General features: G+C 41.2%; 2 protein-coding genes across 3 annotated transcripts; one reads left to right on the top strand and one right to left on the bottom strand.

Annotated features, from left to right (window-relative positions):
* On the top strand, positions 1-2718 carry LOC139628860 (gastrula zinc finger protein XlCGF48.2). The gene is made up of 2 exons (XM_071490984.1): positions 1-704; positions 1636-2718. Exons 1-2 carry the CDS (start codon positions 368-370, stop codon positions 2565-2567), a joined length of 1269 nt encoding a protein of 422 aa, XP_071347085.1. The 5' UTR covers positions 1-367; the 3' UTR covers positions 2568-2718.
* A 1389-nt stretch (positions 2719-4107) lies between these two features.
* nectin4b (nectin cell adhesion molecule 4b) lies at positions 4108-20352 on the bottom strand. 2 transcript variants are annotated; one of them, XM_071490973.1, is made up of 11 exons: positions 19840-20352; positions 16198-16398; positions 15380-15547; positions 12947-13225; positions 11012-11129; positions 8558-8709; positions 8055-8220; positions 7739-7814; positions 7386-7442; positions 6263-6463; positions 4108-5474 (listed from the first exon to the last, which is right to left on the bottom strand). In XM_071490973.1, the coding sequence occupies exons 1-11, from the start codon at positions 19904-19906 to the stop codon at positions 5226-5228; spliced, it is 1734 nt and encodes a 577-aa protein (XP_071347074.1). In that variant the 5' UTR covers positions 19907-20352; the 3' UTR covers positions 4108-5225. The 2 variants fall into 2 exon arrangements, with proteins under 2 accessions (XP_071347074.1, XP_071347072.1); XM_071490971.1 differs by having other exon boundaries at positions 4108-5510; positions 19840-20345.
* Positions 20353-20459: the final 107 nt, after the last annotated feature.

Genomic DNA, 20459 nt, shown 5'->3' with positions numbered 1-20459 from the left:
ATCATTTATCCACTTATGATTAAAATAATTATTTGCAGCCCAGTCTACTATTCTACAATAATATATAAATAAGGAAGAGCTGCAAATTCTTGCATTTAACAAGCTACAACCAACAGTGTTAGTCTTTCTTGTTTAATCGCTCTAATCATTTTTTAATACTTGTATAATTGATTTATTCGTTTTTACCGCTAAGGAATTTTGTCCTTTCCTGAACACCGTATATCCTCCGTCACATGACCACGCCCGTTTCCTGTTGCTATTGTACAGCGCTTCCATGTTTTTCGCCTTAAAAAGCAACGGTATTGCAAACTACAGCGTTAAAACCGTAACTGCTCTGTGATTTCTCCCCACATATAAAGTTAGTTTAATGTCTGCCCACGTCGCTACAGCCAGCAAAGGTGCCAAACCGGCGGGGGGCAACATGGCCAACTGTGTGGTTTTCCAGAGCAAGTTGAGCTCGATCATGGAGAAGCTAGCTAAAGCGGCCGTGTTAGAAATCAGCAGGCTGTGGGAGGACGACTTCGCCCTCGTCCAGGTCGAGCTTCGCCGGAGAGAGAACGAAATTGAGGCGCTGAGCACAAAGTTGATGCTGATGGAAAATGAGCGACTGTCGACGCTGTTTCAAGCTCAGACTGCAAATCTGTCCCCATCATCTTCTTCCAAGAGAGAGCAGCAGAACAAACTGCTGCCGCCCACCGGTGATGGTAAGGATGACTGAGCAATGAGTGTTTTAAAATGTGCCGGTAACACTTTACTGTAAGTCCTCCAATTCAGCATATACACAACATATACACATTTAATACATGGTTTAATAAACACTCAAAATGGCCTGCGCACAACTACATTATGGTCTGATATAATTCTGACTTCTCCTATGAAGATACATGTTGTGTACAACTATATATATATATATATATATCATCCATTATCTTCTTATATAGCAGCCTCCATTTAAGTGTGTCCACAGGAGGAGATATAGTTGTTAAATCCATTAGTTAACACTTATATCCACTTGCATCTACATTATAATGTGTTATAAACATTAAATAAATATTTATAAACCGTAAGGCTGTTTTCATGATAAATTAAACTGTACTTTTTCTTTCAATCAAGTGATTTCTATATAACATGACAGTTAATACTGTAAAATACCAGTTATAATTTACTTTGTCTTGTTTTGTTCCACCAACAGTTCAAAGTCCAAAGAAAAGCATCAGAACTTTACATTTGAGAAGTTGGGAAGAACATTTGTTTACTTTTGCTTGAAATTGACTGCTGTCAATCAAAATAATTGCTAAATAATTTTTGATTGACTGACTGATCAATCAACCAATTGCTTGAGCTCTATATTAGACATTTATTAAATAGCGTTTTTTGTACTTAAAGAATATTCAAAATCCTTTCATCCGGGGCAAACCCATATTTAGGTTTGCTGGTATCCAAGGTCAATATTTAATTTTAGTCTTTTAACTCAGACTTGGAGGATTGTCCCTGACTGCATCTAAGCAACATGTTACTATCATTTAGTGCTGAAAGTTGGTGCCTCGGTCACAAAGCAAAATTGTCTGTGGTGATTTTTCAAGGGAACTGTCCTGCTAAATAAATGTTTAAAATTCACCTCCTCTGTTGTTTCAGGACCTATTGAAGATTCAGTCCAGACATTATGTTCTGATCCAAGTGTCAGAGAGAAGGCGGACAACTCAGCGAATCACACAACACCAACATCACCACCACCACCACCACCACCACCACCCTCTCAGACAGAGGAGAAGCAGTCTGAGCAGCTCAAGTCTAACTATTGTGAAAGGGACGACATGGATGATAAAGACTTAATAGTCAAGCTGGAGGACGAGGACGATGTCCAGATTGTGGAGCAGATCGTGGACTCTGATCACAGTGCGAACGATGGAGCAGGTCACCAAGAGATGGATCCTAACCACCAACCTGCTGAGGTCCTGGAGGAACAAAAGAGCGAGCAGTGGACGTCTGTTTCGGTGGGAGACAGCAACATAGCTGACGATTTGGACTGTGCTTTTGAAGCGAAGCAGCTGTCACAAAATCAGGACTCAGAAATTCTGCTCATTCAAAATGCCTTAGACATTTTTGATAATTCAGCAGAGACAGCATATTCTGACAGGTTTTTGAGAGGCAATAGACCTGGTGCATCAAGTAAATCAAGGGCTTCTTTGGATTTTTGCCAAGCTCAGCCAAGTCAGCCTACAGAAGCAATAAATCACCCAGAGAGAAGAGTGTCCTTCAGATTCCTCTCAGAGAAACCACATCAAACTAAAAACATGTCAGCGTTTAACCCAGACAGCAGATTTCTCTTAAATGACCCCAAGTTTCATAAAACTATAGCGAGTTGCCGGATAAAGGAGAAATGGTTCATCTGCCCGTTCTGCGGGAAAAGCTTCGATCGGGTCAGCCATCTTGAGATTCACCAGCGAATTCACACAGGAGAGAAACCATACACATGCGACACGTGTGGCAAGTGTTTTTCTCAGAGGAGTAACCTTCGCACTCACCAGCGGACTCACAAAGAGGCTCTATCCCAAAACGCAGTTTGATTTAATAGATCTTGAAGAATGTGGAAAAGTAGAATTCTCTCTGTGGCATTTACGTCTAGATTAACTAACAAATTCTCTTTGTATTTTGATATGACCGAAAAGTAATGTAGCTGACTGATTTTACTGTACTTTTTTTTTTTTTTTTTTTTAAATTAAATTTTTTTTTTTTTTTTAAATTCAAACTTTGTAGCTTGGATTGTAAGACCTAAATTTGTTACTTGTGAATTATTTGTAAATAAAGCCAGTATATAGATTTATAAAAAATGCAGGGACGTCCAGCCCTGAGGACAAAGCTGAATATTGACTTCTTAAGGTTATAGGAGAGGACACACTTTTCTGACTGATGGGCCTGAGTCATTGTGCATCAGAGAGCAGACGTCTGTATATGATCACTAGACCCTCTGATATCGTACCATGTTCTTATTCACTGTCCATTTTCTATATTTAATTAGGCAAAAATTAATAATTTTCTATCCAATTTCTCTTCACCTGATGGAAAGATACCAAGGAGAAATTAGCAAAAGATAACCGCAGCACTTAGATATTCAGACTTAACCCACATCATGTAACAGCACTCATTGCACGATGACCTGAATTGTGTGTTGTCATTGTAATTCTGCTGAAACAGAATTAGTCACAGGCACATTTCACTAATGTAAATTGTTTGGCAATGTATTTCCTTCTGTAAAGTCATGTGTATCTTGTAGGGAAGGAAGCGTTGTTTCATTATAGCTGCAGCTCATCACGCATCTGGGTCAGTTAAGTCAGTTAAGAACCGTCCTAATAACAAAAGACTTCTCAAACATTCACATCCTTCAGTAACTTCCTCTACAGCAACCCCATTGGATCCCAAGCTGCTCCACAGCAGCCTTGGAGATGCAGGTCTTCTTGTATGTTCTCTCAGGTCCAGCTCGAGGTCTCCTCCAGCTGTCCATGCCTGGTTCACTTCCACCCAAACTACCTGCTCTGAGTTACGGAGAAGCATCTTAAAGGAATAGTTTGACATTCTGGGAAATACATTTGTTTTCTTTCTTGATACCACTCATGTCCGTACAGTGAATATGAAGCTACAGCTAACAGCTATTTGGCTTAGTTTAGCATAAGCTGACTCTGCCCAGCAGTAACAAAATCCTCCTACCAGCACCCCTGAAGCTCACTAGCCTTATATTTACCATGTAGACATTAGTGAGGCCTTGAACGTCTCATTTAACTCTCAGCGAGAAAGCAGATTATCACATTTAACAAACTAATCGCTAATCTCTGATTACTGAACTCATCATCCTGCCACACAGTGAGTCAGGCCACCCTGTGAAAATCCACTTTTTGTCCTACTTGTATTCACAATCTCACAGTTGTTTTAGTCATTACTGAGCCAATCAGGAAGGTGAGGGTTAGAACAAGGAGAATCCAGGAAATCACCACAGTCTAATTCAGCAGCTGCGATCAGTGTCCTGATGTCCTTCATCCTCACACGAGGTGAAACTATTTTAATTAAACCAGGTTTCAATAAAGAAAATGTCCTTGTTTTTAAAACTGCATGTGTTGTGCTTTTATGACTAACCATTTATTGTCAGTATTTACATGTCAGTTTTTTTTCAGTTTCATAGAAAACACTGGATGAATATAAAACAGTTTGCACAGATATATTTACTGTCAGACTTTCTGTCAGGGATTTGCCTGGTTTGCCTCTCTTGAGGGTGCACCTCTGACGGCTGTGCACTGACAGTTTAATGTAGATATGGTGTGAACCTGGTCATGGAAGCTAGTTCCACATGTTTTATCCATGAACATGTAAGAGTTTGTTTCATGTCTACGTTCAGGTTGTCAGGGAAACAGCTTTTTTGACCTTTTCGCAGTTGCAAGTAACTTTTCATAACATCATCATAACCGTACAGTAGCTCTTTATCCCTTCCACATATTAACATATATATACACATATATAAAACAGATACATGTACAAATACACACACTAACTTTTCATCCACAGGTGCTTCCCCACTGAAATACAAGGTTCTGAGTCCAGTTCACTGTAACTTGGCCACGACTCAAACCTTTAGAACTTGTGTCTTTGTTCATATCGTCCTCCCTGAATGTTGCTGATGTAAACAGTGCAGCCTGAAGGACTCTGCATTTGTTGATATGAAACACTGTATTCAGCTGTACTTCACCAGAAGCTGTGGATGCACAAATCCAGTAAACACTGTAACAGGAAACTCGATTCCTTGCGTTTTCAAGGAGAGAAAGGAGTTTTCTTTTTTTTTTTTTTTTTTTTTTAAATTGTTTGCCGTTTGATTCTCCATTTCTTCAAAATAACTGAGAGGAAAAACTTGCAAATTAGTTCCTGGTCCATTTCTGGATGGGGACCTTTAGTGTGTGTTTCCTTCCATCTCTCCACAGTTGGGTATCTAATAAAGACATAAAATGGCCACGAAATCATTGAAAAACTCCCGAGTTATTATAGTGTTAGAATTAAGGATCAAAATCTCACAACCCCCGAGGTAAAAAATTATCAGCATTTAGGGTAGCGCCTGAGGCTAATTACCCATTGCAGTCAATGTGTACAAAACAAACATCCATTTACAAAGAATAAGCTCATTGCCAATGCAGGAATGCAGACAGATATTCTGTCCTCACACGTAGTGGCTGAGAGTCTGCGGTCTAGATAATCTGTCCTCTGGGGTTCAGCAGAATGGCGTTGGAGTGTGGCCTGGGTCTCAGGACCCCGTTACTGTAGTAGAAGTGATTGGTGAGTGCCTCTGAGATCTGGAAGGAGCTGCTGCCGTCGTCATCCTCATGTCCCTGCTCTGCCAACTCGGTGGGGGTCCAGTCCTCTTCGTGCGGAGAGTCTCCTTCCCTGAGGTGGCCGAGGTCTGGCTCTCGTGGCCCGACGCCGTCGTCCTGCTGGGCCTTTAGGGGAACAAGGGATGAAGGGAGACCTGAGTCCTGAAAGACACGGCAAGAAATCGCACTTTTCTGATCAAACAGAAACAGTCAAAAACACTGATGGCTGTAGATCATTTTAGTTTTATGTCCTCTGATCATTTTAGGGCCATGATACAGAAATCCTTATTTGTACTAAAAATGTTTTGGTTGAACATTACAGCTCCCAAATGGAGTGGGCATGAATAAAAACCACCACAAAACATATCACCATACTGAGGGCGGTGAGAATTACACACAGAGTTATATTTACTCTCTACCAGGGAAGGAAGCGCCAACGTTTTGCAACAGGTTGGTCAATAACGCACCTCTAGTTCCGCTTCACATACAAAGAGGAAATATAACCTTTTTCTAGATGTTTTCAGTGCTGAGTGCGGCTCTAAAGGATTTCCTGTATTAAACTGGGTTCTCTGAATGAGTGTTGACAGCACACGGCCAACAGGTTGTAATACACCAGAGCTGATTCAAAACTGTTGTAAAGTATAGACTTGCAAAAATTTCATCATGTTTGTTCATTAACTGAATAAGGAACAGAGCTGCCCAGACAAATAATTTGTTATAAAAAACATGTTTAAAGTAGTGTGTCCAGTTTTTGTTTGTTTGTAGTCCTTTGCTCCGTCTCCATGACGCTGCCTGACTTTGACAAGGCAAATCCCTCAGTAAAAAAAAAAAAAAAACATAACATGATACCGTATGACACATCGCGCATGAAACCAAATACATTTCAGCCTAACCCCTCAGAGACTGACACATACCAGTGACATGTTGCTGCTCTTCAGGTACGACTCCACCCTCCTCCTGCGCTCCTCCTTCTCCCTGTCCATCTCTGCTCCTCTCAGGCTCTCCCTGCCGTCGTGCCAGACGATCGGACGTCCCAGTTCGTCCACCTCCACCTCTTCTGGAGGACCCCACTTCCCGGCCAGAGTGGACTGGCTGTCTTTGTAGGTGGGTCGCTCCTGCGGGTGGGGAGGTGGCCCCAAACAGTCACAACACTGACAACAACAACTGTTTGTTGTCTGAAAGGACTCTGCTAAACAATGACTATGCGAATCGAGCAACTGTAGTTCCTTGTCTTCAATAGACTGGTGACGCAGTGTCTTTAAACTTTAACATTTCCCTTCAGAATTGGAAACATTCAGTATTTCCCCCACACTGCATATTTAGGGGGAAAATTAAGACTTTAATGGGACTTATTGTCTCTACTGAAACCAATACTGTGTCCAAATATTCAATTAACTCATAACATTAAATAAACAATACTGTATATAGAGCACAGAAAAAAGAAGACTAGCGAAGAGTTTCGCAGTTTTTCTTGATAAATAATGATTGAATGATGCATAAAATAGATGTCGATTAATTTTTTCTGTTGCTCAACTTATCAATGAATGGAATATTTATGCTCTAAATGATGATGATGTGTCAGTGGTTGATATTAGGATTGGATGATATAGCATATGGTATTTTATATATTATTATGTTATATGTACATGTTTTATATTTTCTATGTTTTGTATCAATATGTGTCAAGATGCAGTAAATTTTCTAAAAAAAAGTCAATTAAGAAAGTATTTATAGAATATAAATAACCTGAAAATCGAGATCTGAGATCACCTGATATAAACAGTACAGCAAATTCTCTTAAGGATGACAAATTGTAATCATGTCATCGTCACTCGCCTGATCCCGGCCTTGAAATATTAGCAAACATTAAAACACAACAGTTCTTTGTTATAGACTTAAAAAAGTTTTAAAAAAAGACTGGTTTAAGACTAAAACTATGTGACTGACTGCACCAAGCTTGGTTCCATTCAGAGACCTTATCTGTATATACTATATACCATTAAAGACAGATAAAAAGGTTGCAAGGGGGAAACTCACCAGAGACTGGCTGTTCTTCATTCTGCTGTCCACCCTGAGCAGAGCGTAATCTTCAGGCTGGAGAGAAAGGGAGAGAAAGTTAGTGAACATGACCTCTGAAGATAAAAAGAAGAAATAATCACCCAGAAGGAGATATTAATGACACAGTGTGTGTTTATGAACACTACATGCTATTTGTTTGAAGCTGCAGCAGCCTGTAATCATCGGCCTCCGCAGCAGACATGGCTGCTGAATTGCCAGCGACTCCACCCAGGCTCCACCTGGCCATGGGCGGGTGTGTCGACCTGGTTTCTCTCCAGGTTATTGTTCTCAGCAGGAGTGTGTGTGTGTGTGTGTGTGTTTATGTTTTTTACCTGCACTCTGGGGTCTGTGCTAACAGAGTTCAGTCTCCTGAAGGAAGCTTGTCTGGAGAGGCTGTTAATTTCCTCCCTGGGAAAAAAAAAGAGAGGACATTTGGAGGATTTACAGAACAATAGTGAGTCTAGAAATTGAATATCAGAAATTAGGTCATCATGTGTAAAGTCTAAATAGCCGTTTACACAAAAACATTCACAGTTGAGCTCTCACCGCAGTTAAAGCTAATAAACATCTTTGAATCTCTCTGTATCATAAACATCTTCTCCAGCTTTCCACCTCACGGCTGTTTAAAGAAAATGTGAGTCAGCTCACGTCTTTTCGCTGAGCTCCATCTCAAGCTTTTTGTTTCTGTGCCGATGGTAGCGGTTAACCAGCAGGACGACAATGACCAGGACCATGACCAGAGCTCCGGCTGAAGCGCCAATAATGATCAGCAGCAGGTTATCATCAGAAGAGTCGTCCTTATGTTGAAATGCCTCTGAAAGAAAGACGAGGAAGACATAAATGTTGAAGCATCTCTCTTTCTCACACACACCAAAAAAACCAATAGTGACATCTTTCATGCAGAAATTTTGATCCAGATTGAGTTAAACAACATTTGTTCACGCTCTCCATCCATCACAAGGGGGCAGCAAATTTGCATGATCACTTCAAATGAAAATGAGAATATTCTCAGTGTTTTGTTTTAGTTTAAAACTCATCTAGTCTCAAGTTTCCAAGTTTCCATCTTCTCATTTCCTCCATCAAGAAAACATACACAAGCGTCTCATTTTGTGATCTCAAGCACTAAAGAGGCTGAGGGCCCTCGCACTTACCTGATAGCCCCAGAATATACTCTGCTTTTCCTACTCCGACGTTGTTCCTGACCACACACTCATAGACCCCACTGTCATTCATGCGGAGGGCCCTCCCAAAAACAAGTTTTCCTCCATCCACTGACACCCCATCTGGCAGAGCTCCTCCTTTCCTGTGGACAATCAGAGGAAAAATGTCACCCTTAATTCTCAGAGAGGTGCGACACAGATGTAAAACACACAGAAACCTGTGACTCACTGCTCGAAACAACAGCTGTGACTCATTGTGGTCACTGAGAAATGAAATGAATAAATCTGCATTCCAGTTTAAAGTATTCAGTAAACGCACAAATAGCCACTGACATCGGCAAGAGCAACGGCACCTGACGCAACAACTGGTTTGCGTGACGGAAGTGATTCAGCTGAATAACTACTACACAGGATCAGGGTCGCCGCACAGTGTAACCACCAATTTGCACGCACCTGAACCAAAACCTGCTGGGCTTACAACTGGAGCCCATTGATCTGAATAGAGCAAATAAATACCAGGTTTGGGGGATTTAAGCAGGTCCTGCTAACACCGAGCAGCCTGAGACATGGCAGGCCACATAATGGAGAGCCAGTTTCTGATCGGGTCCGCTGAGAGGGGTCATGTTGCCCCCCTGGTTTCACTGTGCTGCAGCAGCTATTTAACAGCTGCTTTTAACCCCCCCGAACTGAAGCCTGGCTCAGATTTCTTTTCTCAAAACCCCACCTAGCTTCTCTAACCAAGCTTTTATACTGGAGCCACAGGTGGAGATTGCATCTGACACTGAGTAGATGGTAGAAAAAGATACAGATCAGGTGAGTAATCCAGCTCTAGCAGCCAAACTCTGTTTTGTTGGCTCTGCTGATCGAATCTCGGCGATAGCATCTCTGTATCATTGTAATGACACACAGAGAGTTTGCTATCTTGCAATGAGTAAAACTACAGAGTACAATATAAAACTTCAAGGAATGCTTTGATACCTTTATTCATCGAGAAAATGAAAGTGCATGACCCAAGATATAAAAAATTTAAAACTCTACTAATAAACTTTACACGAATGCTTTAATGTTCACAATATTGCTTTTAAATTTAGTAGGTTAAAAGTTGAATAAAGTGTTTTTTACACTATGTCACTACACATGGCCTCTTCTGTTCCAGTGCTGTTCAGATGAGCACCAAGTATAATAATCAAGGCTTGAGACAACTGAGAGTCACACTTCACATCCAAAATATTATATTTAAATATATATTCTATATTATACATCTAACCTTGGTGGCACAAATCTGTGGTCAGTCAAAGCCGTGGGAATAGCCACATATGTAGACTATGTGTTTACAATATTAACACACATCATTTTTTTAGGACTGTTGACAGCAAAGGAAAATATTAGATGACATCTGCATCATTTTAAAACACATTTTCTTCCATGTGGAAACTTTTGGATCTCAAAGGAACAGACTGATATTTTGGGAAAAGCCCATTGTTGCTTATTTGCAGAGAATGAGATGAGAGGGTTGACACAGTTTCTGTACATCGGTTTTTTTTACACAGATTAAACAACAGAAACGAGCTGTTTTCACTCGGGAGCTTTAGAGGTGCTCGTCGGTGGATTTTGCTACCTCAGCACAGAGTTAGCTAAACTGTGCCAACCAGCTTCTGGCTCCGGCTTCATATCTTTATCGTGCAGACATGAGAATGGCTTCTCTTCTAACTCCCAGAAAGAAAGTGATGATGCAGAATGTGTCCCGTGAACTACTCCCAGTTTGAACAACGCATGTCCACACAGCTTGGGTTTCTATCAGTGGATGCGCCGAAAGGTCTGAGGCGTTGAAAAGGTTTAATCCAGACTAATCTTAATATTTCAAGACTGTCTCATGGCTAAAATATTCTTCAGTCAGCACACAACATTCGATCATTGTGTGTACAGTCGTAGCTGTAATGGCTGGTACAGTGTCTCTAATTAAAGTGCAGACCCTGTGTTTTACCAGGCATTACAGTGATATTTAAAGCATGGCTATATGATTAAGTGCTTAGCGTGTGTCTCCTGCTCTTCCTTGTGTAGCTCGCTCCCTCCCTCGTGTGAAAATATTCTCCTTCCCCCTTTTTATAACTTCAGATTGCGCAACGTGACACCGCAGCTTTTATTCTGCGCTGAATTGAGCCAGAAGAGAAAGGCGCCCTCCTTTAAGTTTCATGCACGCTTCTTTGTTGTTCACGGGTGTGTAGTCCCCGTGTGTATGCGTGTTAGCCGTGGCTTATGTATGTTTTCGGTCACATTCCAGTGCCATGTAAAGAGCAATTCAGCGGCACAGATAGTATTACAGTGGGGTGAATTAACATGTAATTGTCACAGTCTTGCTGGCAGCCAGACAGAGTTAAACCCTGGATATTGTGTGTGTGTGTGTGTGTGTGTGTGTGTGAGCAGCAGACAGGCTGATGACGGTACCATGTCCAGGTGATGTTCTGAGGCTTGGGGTATCCCCCGCTGTCGCACACCAGCTCGGCTTTCTCCAAACCCACATACCAGTCTCCTGAGGCAGTGGAGATGGTGGCATCTGGGGGGTCTGACACAGAAACACAGACATGAGCATGGAGCAGCACAAAATATTCAGCACGGTAGAGCAAACAGAAAACCTTGATGATGCCATTCTTTATCTGCACAGATAGACATCTAAAGAAATTTGTTCATACCATGAACACAGCAGATGAGACTGTTTTTGTCTTTATCCAAAGAAGCATCACTATTATTACAGTACCACTTCACATTCACATAAGTCTGCAGAGGTGGGACAGAGTCATTGTTTTCAAGTTTCAGATCTTGGCTATGAAGCCCCAAGACCAAGGTCCTTGTGTTCTGAGTCCTAAAAAAGTTTGGGTTTTTTTGCACCATTTTAACAATAACATTCCCTATATATAATTATTAGTATAAGAAATAATTTTGAGATTATACTTCCAAATAAACTCTGAACAATTAAAAGCAAAATTGATCAGCTATGTTCTTTGTACAGTGTGTTATTCAGGACACACTTACATGTACAGTTTTGTGTAATTTCTACAGTCTTTACATGTGAATGTGAGGTCTGAGGTCTCGTCTGATGTCTGTCTGCTGGTTTCCACTGACAAATGCATCTTTCCCTCCTGCTTGCAAGAGGTAACCAGCAGCTATCTGATTGACCTCAAGTTTATCAGTCAGGATTATGAAAAGTGAATTTGCAGCACACCTTTTTAAGAACATAAATCCTAATCTTTGGGTTTGGGATGTCAGATCATTTTCAAGTCAAGTCAAGTTAAAAGGCTTGAAAACAGGAGTCATTGGTCAAATTTAAGGTGGAAGTCTGGTTTGAATTTGTCAACTCAAGTCTATAGTCATCAGATTTATGACTCAAGTCTGAGTCAGGTCCACAGCCCTGGATGTCTGTGAACTGTCCAGTACACTGGACAAAGAGCATTTGTTGAGCAGTGAAAGAAATTAGGTTTTACCCCAACTGCAGCAACACAGTATTACTCAAACACTAGAACCAACCTGCCAATATTGTCTAATGTTTAGTCTACTGTCACCCATTTATTTTCACAGACAGAAGGTTGGACTGTGCAAATATCTCTTGCAGGGTATCTAGAGGAAGACAAAGATCTCATTGGTTGAATTTACCATTAGTAGGAAGAGCTAAAAAGTTGAAGGCTGAAAGGAACGTACAGTATACTGTGTCCTAAATCCACACTTAATACTAATTCTAAACTGGTTCTGAGTATGTAGCATGTTCGCCCTGGAAAATTATGAATTCATGACTCATGGTCATGACTTGTATTTCTATTTTTCCACATTTTGAGCCGAGTAGATGCTTTTTCTTTACTGCAGACATTTTGACCTCATTGCAGAAAGAGCACAGATGTAGCTCATAATATTAATGACAGTTGCATTCCATTTGTACACGCCAACTCCCTGCTTTGAAAGTCAAATGATGACCGAGTTGCAACTAAATGATAACTGAAAACTCATATTGTAATTTCAGATGACAACGGGAAACATTCAAAACCAGACAGAGAGTAATAAAAAGCCAAACATGGAGGGGATAAATGGTGTGTCAAAATTAACTCTTCTCCTTATGTCAATACATGAAGGTTGGTGGGGGTCACCTATGGATAATGCCAGAATTACTATATGTATCAATGAGTATAAGCTTCTCTGTGTCTGTTTTCTCCTCCATTTATTATTCTTTAGTATAGTATATACTGTATAGCATGTACCACCACAAAGAAAATATACATTTATAACTAAAACTCCAATTTAATTTACTATATCTCCATTGTTGGTCTCTTTTTGGCCATATACCCGTCTCACAGAATCATCGTCATCATAATCATCATCATCAGTTGTACTCACAGTGGACCTCCAGTCGGTTTGAGATCCTGCGCGGCCCCTCCAGGCCAGGGTGCCACACTAAGCAGTCCAGCTTTTTCCCATTCATGCTACGCAAGGGGTGCAGGGAGTAGTGACTGGACACGGAGCCACTCTCGCTGGTGCGGTTCTGGGACTGGCCCGGCAGGTCGGTGTCCCAGGAGAGACGGGGAAGCGGGTGACCCACGGCTCTGCAGGTGGCGGCCACACGGAAGGACTGGCCCTCCACCAGGGTCACAGGCTCCAGGGAGGAGATGGGTAAAACTAACAGAAGGGGGGGGGGGGGGGGGGGGGGGCAGGGTGAGTTTAGGATTTGGCTCATTTTTGACGATCTATTTAAAATGATGACCTGAACAATTCACGTAATGCACATTGCCTATAATCAAGGGTTATTATGGCATCGAGATTTAATTGATACTTTCCGCAGTCTGCTCAAATCTAATTTGTCTACCTAAAATTATCTTAAGTGACTGTAATTAGATCCATTGAAACCAGGATTTCACTAAATGCTTTTGTATGTTTGAGCAGTGAATGTATATCAGGGCAACGAGGTCCTCAAGATCTGACAGTATCAGGTAAGAATATGGTTACAAAGAAATAAAAAAAAAAAAGAAAGATTTTCAGACTTCACAGTTTACAGAGCCACAATATTTCTAACTAAAAACCCCATGTTAATTGCACAACAATTGTTTTGGGGTTTTTTTGTGTCACCAACTGGTTTGAAATGACTGAAAATCTGCGGCACAAAAAACTAAATTAAAGACCAATTCCCTCATTAATCATACAGGATATTTTCCTGAATTTGTAATTGTTTTGTTGGACGAAAGCGTTAAAATAGAAAGCACGATTAACAATTTCATCACAATGCATTACTTGAAGATATAAGTAAGTATATAAATATTCATTAAAGGAGGCAGAAACCTGCGCAGCCAAGTTGGATTTACAGATTTTAATGATATATGGACAGCATGTGTGTCTGTTAGTGCCCTGAAGGGAATTCAGTGCTCGGGGTAGTCTGTTACTAGTCTGTACATTTCTGTTGGTTCGTCTGATCTGAGGCGTGCTGGGACAGGTTTATGACTGAGCTGTCACTGCTCATGTCATGTAAAAGAGAACAGATATCAGAGGGAGGGAGTACCCATTAAAAACCAGCAATCCCACGGGTTCTTCCTCTGAAGTCATTTCACACCGTAATACTTTCAGGAAGTGATGAAGACACAGGTCAGACATATGTCATCAGCTGACCCGGTGACAGCGACTGTACTGTGAGGACGGTTTGCTTCGAGGAACATTTAAAGTTGCTCTGTGTGGTTTTCTGTTCACATTCAGTTCTCACCAAATCTCTCATCAAAACACAGTGTTTGTATCCTTGAGGTCATAGAAAGGTGTTGAATGCATTTCTTTCTTCTTAAAATACATGTAAACCCCGTTCTTATTAAAAGTCTGAAACCTGCATTTTAATTTACTACCTGTCTTCTGCCCTTTCTGGCGTATTCCTGCATTTATTAGCACATAAACACCACCTGCGGATGGAGTCACTGGCAGTAATCTGGTACTTTAATTGGTAAATAAATGAACACCTTATTACTTTGTTGTTTGTTTGAAGTGATTAATCATCGCTAGGCCACTTCTTCCACTTCTTCCTCTTCGTCTACAGAGTGAAGACCAGCTGGAAATTCCAGCATGGTTTGGGTTTTGAAGCACTGGAAATTACTTGATATTGTGTTTAAAGCGTATTTTTCATATGTTTGCACTTTATTTACCTAATATTGTCAGTCAGTCTCTCCATATTGTAATTTTACTGTTGTTATTTCTGCTCACTCTGTATATATGACATCTATTACAGTCCTGTGTGGCTCTTCCAGAGCTTTCTCCATTTAATTTTTTCTTTATATGAATCAAGGATTCAAAGCATGGAAAGTGCTTTGAGGCAAATTTTTGGGATATTGAGTAATACAAACAAAACTGATTTGATTTGGAAACATGTCACAAACTCAATCTAACATCATGGTTCAAACCTGGTTATATTTTATAATAAAAAACACCCTCTGCATTTTGCCTTGAACTGAATCAGCTGGCCAGTGTTTGGAAAGCTGAGATACCAACTAAACCTCTAAAATCTGCCCTTTGCATGAAAGAAAATCCACTTGGTACCAAGCAGTTACTTAAAAAAAATAATAGGTAATTATGATATTATGTTGCAAAATACATTCTCTTTTTACTTTTCATCCTCTAAGACCTTTGATATGCTGTCAGTGCAAGTGTTTGTGGCCACGTTGGCAAATCTGCTGAATTCCCCTGGTTGGCAGCTCCTCTTCTTTTATGAAGATGATTATGGTTTAAATATCATTACAGCAGCTCTGATGGGATTAGAAAGGTGTGGAAGAGGAGAGAGAGAGAGAGAAAGATGAGTCTTACCCCAGACGGTGAGGGTTATGTGCCTCTCAAAGTTTCCGTTTGGGAAGGTGGAGATGCGGCAGGTGTACCTGCCCTCGTCCGACCCCTCTGTGCTGGGGATGAGCAGAGCTGAGTTCTCCGTGGGGCTGCTGCTCTCGAACCTCACACGGCCAGAGTAACGCCCAAACTCTGAGAACAGAAAACAAAGACTTCAGGCCACATATGCAGTGTGTGACGTCATCCTTTACAAAGCTCAAATAGATTTAAAAAAAAAAATCCTTTTTAACAATATCTTTTCCTTTAAGTTTAAAGCATTAACTCTAAGAAAGGAAAACAAATGATTACACTTGGCAAAATAAACCTGCATTTATCCAGCGACGTCACTACCCCACCCTGCAGACAAATAATCCAGATGCACAGTGCAGTGTCCTGGTATGAGCTCACTCCAAACCTCACTGTAGTTCAAGCAAACATTTTTATTTCCTCTCATTTATCTATATCTTTGCTTATTTTTCCCCTCAGAATTTATATTGAAATCCAACATAAATGGTTGCAGTTGTCGTGGATGGTCTTTCATGAGTTTGGAATAATAAATAAGAAAGAAATAAAAGATGGGTCAGTTGGTCAGAAAGACGTGAATTGTTAAACCAACCCACCAACAGCACTGCAGGTAAACGAATCTGTGAAATGATCAATGAAACAATGTGTGCTTTATCTCCAGGTTACTGTGATGTCACCGAGGTCGACGTGGATTTGTCATCATAAACGGATTGACGGCTGTATGATTAGCTTTTTATTTATAACTGTATAAACAAACACAGCTGAGGGCCTCAGCCTACCCGTGTGGCCGTCCGTGAAGTGGGCCGTGATGATCTGTTCCTTGCTGCCGTCTGCGAGCTCCTTGTGCCAGGTGACCTGCACCACCTTCTGGCCCTCCTCCACCTGGTAGTGACAGGGAAGCCTGGTCTGTCTGTCTGCCATGGAGAGCAGGGGGTTGTCGGCTTGAGGAGGCTCCACAAAGTCACTCTGCACACACACCACTGAGGAGGGGGGAGAAAAGGTCAGTAGAGAGATTTAATGCTTCTTAAATGTGACGTTTTCCTGTTCTTCTCTGTTTTCTATCATGAGTAACTGAATCTCTTTCAGCTTCGGACCTTCGGTCACATGAAGTAATGTTCCACCGCCTCCACGCAGTTAAAAACTAAGATTAGCCCTAATTCTTTTTTCCTACAGTGATACAGTCTGATGCAGTTTCCTTCTAAAGCTCTGCAGACACATGTGCATACAGTACATAAATAATTCTCCTTCTTTACACATTGTATTTATTCATTTGCTTGAAAAACAGTCCATGCATCCATTTCCTATTCACCTTATCCTGTCAGGGATGGCAGGACAGTGTTAGCATTACCCCAGAAAGCACTGGGTGAGAGGTGGGGTATACCCCACACAAGGTTTATATATAGACAGACGAAGCAAATTCAAGCTCACAGTCGTACCTACGGGCAGTCGCCACTTCACCAAACCTGCTTTTCTGTTGACATGCAGACACAAAGAAAAACATGGCAGGGGGCGGGTTTGAACCCAGGACCTTCACGCTCTGAAGTGACAGCACTAAAAACCTGAACAATAGTGCTTTATGTGAGTTAATTCTTTCTTTAAAAGCAGAAATGTCTCCCAATTGGCTGCTGTAATGCAGGCTAATAATAGAAGCCTATAGTATGTCTATGTTAAGGATAATATATATTCTATATATCTCAATTACTGATGTAGTAATTTGATTTCAACTGTCATTGTTTTTCTTCTCTGTCATGCTGTAACTTTATGCACAACTCTTTGAATCTATGATGTCATTTTTATCTTATGTTTCATTTTGTATTTTGTGTGTCTGGATTTCATGTGTCACTGACTCTTGTTGCTGTTTTTTGGTGAGTAGTTGGACAAATGTATCATGTAACGCATTTATTTATTTATTTATTTACAGCAGATTAAAACTTTATTAATTTATTTTGTCTTGTTATGAGTTGTTGCACCTTGGTGGTACTGTCTTTAATTCACTGTGTGCAGATATTTAATAGAATATTAAATATTAGAACCAAAATAATAACTTTGTGCAGCTTCAGTACAAAAAGGCAACAAGTGTCTTTGTATTTCCACATCCCTGAGGTGTTTCACCATCAAAGCTTCGTAAATAACTATGCATCAGTGCCGACTAATGACTAAGACTGACTGTGCCTTTATCACAGCTGGCTGAAGGTCTACATCTAACCGTGGGACATTAACAGATATGTGAGTGAAAGGGGTGTGAGAGAGCAACGCATCAACAACGCAAACCAAACATTTGCCCTTTGATTTCTGGGGTGAACACATTTCTTTTTTTTCTGTGGTTACTGATTCATGAGCTTTATTAATGATTACAAAAAGGCCGATATGGGACGCAGGCTCCCACAGATAAAAATCCCACGCAGTCCGTGCAAGGACACATCAACCAAAGTGTTACACAGAGGAGACGGGAAACGGGCCTTTTCACAAACACATAAAGTTAATTTGGTTGATTTGGGCAACAAAAGAGCTACAGTGTTGGTGACCTAAATGTGAAGAAGAGAGAAAAAGAGACAAAGTCACATCTTGTGCAGTTTGGTCATTGATGGGACAGAAAGGGAAGAAACAGAGATGGAGACAGAGAAAGACTAGACTAGAGGAAGGAAAAGAGAAATAAAGACGACGGCAAGAGCCTAAGTCAAGACAGATAAACATCAAATTGAAAGAAAGAGTTAAACACACACTCCACACAGATACACACTTAGACAAACACGGGTTCACCCGAGCGTCACAAGGCTGCTATTCAAGCTTTTCCTGTTCACTCAGGATGGCAGTGACTATATCACACCTGTGGCTGCAGGTAACAATCCTAGTCAAATGTGTGGACTTTGTTTTTTTTTTTTTTTTTTTTTTAATTGTAACAGCACAGTGCTCCAGTGTTGTCCCAGTGTAATCTCCACTGAAGAAGGAAACAAAAGCAGCCACGCACTCAGTAACAGCCCGGACAGAATTAGTCACAAAAACAGGAAGACGCAGGTTGGGTAATAAGTTCTGATTCATGTTTACTAAAAGTAAGAATGTGACAGAGCCACATTCTGTTATGCCGCTTCCTTCTCCACATCTGCAGGCACAAACAGGTAAATGACTTGTCCAAAACTATGTGGACACCTCAACATACACCCAAAGCCACAGGCGCTAATCTGCTGCTATCACGGCCTCCATTTTTCTAGTTTCACGGTTTTCCACAGGATGTTGGAACCAGGCTGCAGGGGTTCGCTCCCATTCAGCCACAAGAGTGTTGGTGACGTCCAACACTGATATTGGGTGATAGGATTGTGGGGGGGGGGTCGCAGCCTACGCTCCAGCTCATCCCAAGTGTGTACGATGGGGTTGAGGTCAGGGCTCTGTGAACGTTAGTCTAATTCTTCCACACCAAACGGGAAAAAACATTTCTTTATGGACCTCCTTGGGGCAGGGGTCGATACACGTTGTTGAAACAACACTACGTATTTGCATACTACTGTCTCAAACAAAGGTTCCCAACCCTTTTTTGGCATGTAGCCCCATGTAAAGCTGTTTCCTCTGTTTTGTACTGTTTTATCTGAATACCATTTGGGGCCTGGTAAAGGTAAAATTATCCAATAACTCACAAAAAAGAAAATCTGAGAAGAAAATCTGAAAAAAAAAAAAAAAAAAAAACTTTCTTTCTCTCTGCTCTTGACCCCTTAAATGCATCTCAAGATCCCTTTGTGGTGTCCTGACCCCTAGGTAAGGAAACACCTGTGTAAAATATCAGTGTATGCTGTACCATTCAGAATTCAACTCCCTGGAACTAAAAGACCTGAACCAAACCATAAAAACCAGCCCTCGAAAAATGGCACAGTAGAAAGGGGTGTCCAGATACTTTTGGCCACACTGTGTATTTTTTTTTTTTTTTTTTTACCGTTGCACTTCAACATCATTAATACATTCACTTGCAGATAAGTGACACGCACTGTGGTCATTTATCTACAGGAAAAGGGAAAAGCAGAGAAAACTTTATCACAAAGATCTGGTTTGTCCACATACTTTTGGCCATATAGTGACTATAGCCTCACTTCAGGTGCTCAAATGAATATTGCAGTGTCCTTGTAGCAACATGATGGTTGTGTAATTTACCGTAAGAGCCATAAGATTACTACTGATCCCACTTTCGCACAAGCACTTTACAACCTCTGCTGTGCCAGTTTCAGGATTGCTTACAGGAGCAAGCTGTGGCATCAACATTCAGTGTCAGACACCCTGGAAACCAATTCTGGCAATACTAAAGTCATTTTCTGCTAAATTAATACACTTTTTTTTTTTTTTTTTCACAGTTTTGGAATTCACTCTCAAATTTTCAAACCACTTTGAATGCAGCCATTAAAAACAGACAGCTTCATGTTCTGGACCAATAAACTCACCAATGAGAAAAATCAGCGCCAGACTCTTCGCCCTTTGCCCGGCCAGCTGCATCTTCGGTCCGGACATGAAAGCTGGTCTTTATCAGCTTCTTTCCCGGTGTTTGAGGATGTTATCAAGCTTTCATGATCGATATCTGCCCTCGGTTCAGACAGGAGAATGAGGCGGGGGGGCGGGCGGGCAGGTGCGACAGGTGCTTCCTCCTCAGCTCACATCAGCGATGAAACCCCCCCGCGCCGCTGTCCACTAATAAGAGCCGGATGTCGTTTAGTGCAGGTCGCAAACTGCATGAAGCTCATCGTCTCAAGTCCACTGCAGCAGCTGGGAGAGCAGATAAGGGAAAACAATCAACTGAGCATTAACTGAGAAGAGAAAAAGAGAAGGGCGCACAGAAACAGAAAGCCCGTGCGCCTGTCACGCACCGGAGGAAACACCTACAGCACCGATTTGCCCGTCTACACCTGTCTGCCGTGGCCCCGCCTACCTTTGCTAACTGGACACGCCCCCACGTTTTGCAACGTTCAGGTGATCCTGAATAAAGTCGGACGTGTGTGAGTTTATAATTTTCTGCACCGAAAAAGCATTGAACCCCTGTGATGTAATACAAATCAATTGAAAAAAG

The sequence above is a fragment of the Trachinotus anak genome, unplaced genomic scaffold (genome assembly GCF_046630095.1).
Source record: "Trachinotus anak isolate AG129_WGS33_773 ecotype Australia unplaced genomic scaffold, CSIRO_AGI_Tana_v1 ptg000012l, whole genome shotgun sequence".
Taxonomy (NCBI): Eukaryota; Metazoa; Chordata; class Actinopteri; order Carangiformes; family Carangidae; genus Trachinotus; species Trachinotus anak.
This window is presented reverse-complemented; position numbering and strand designations above follow the sequence as displayed.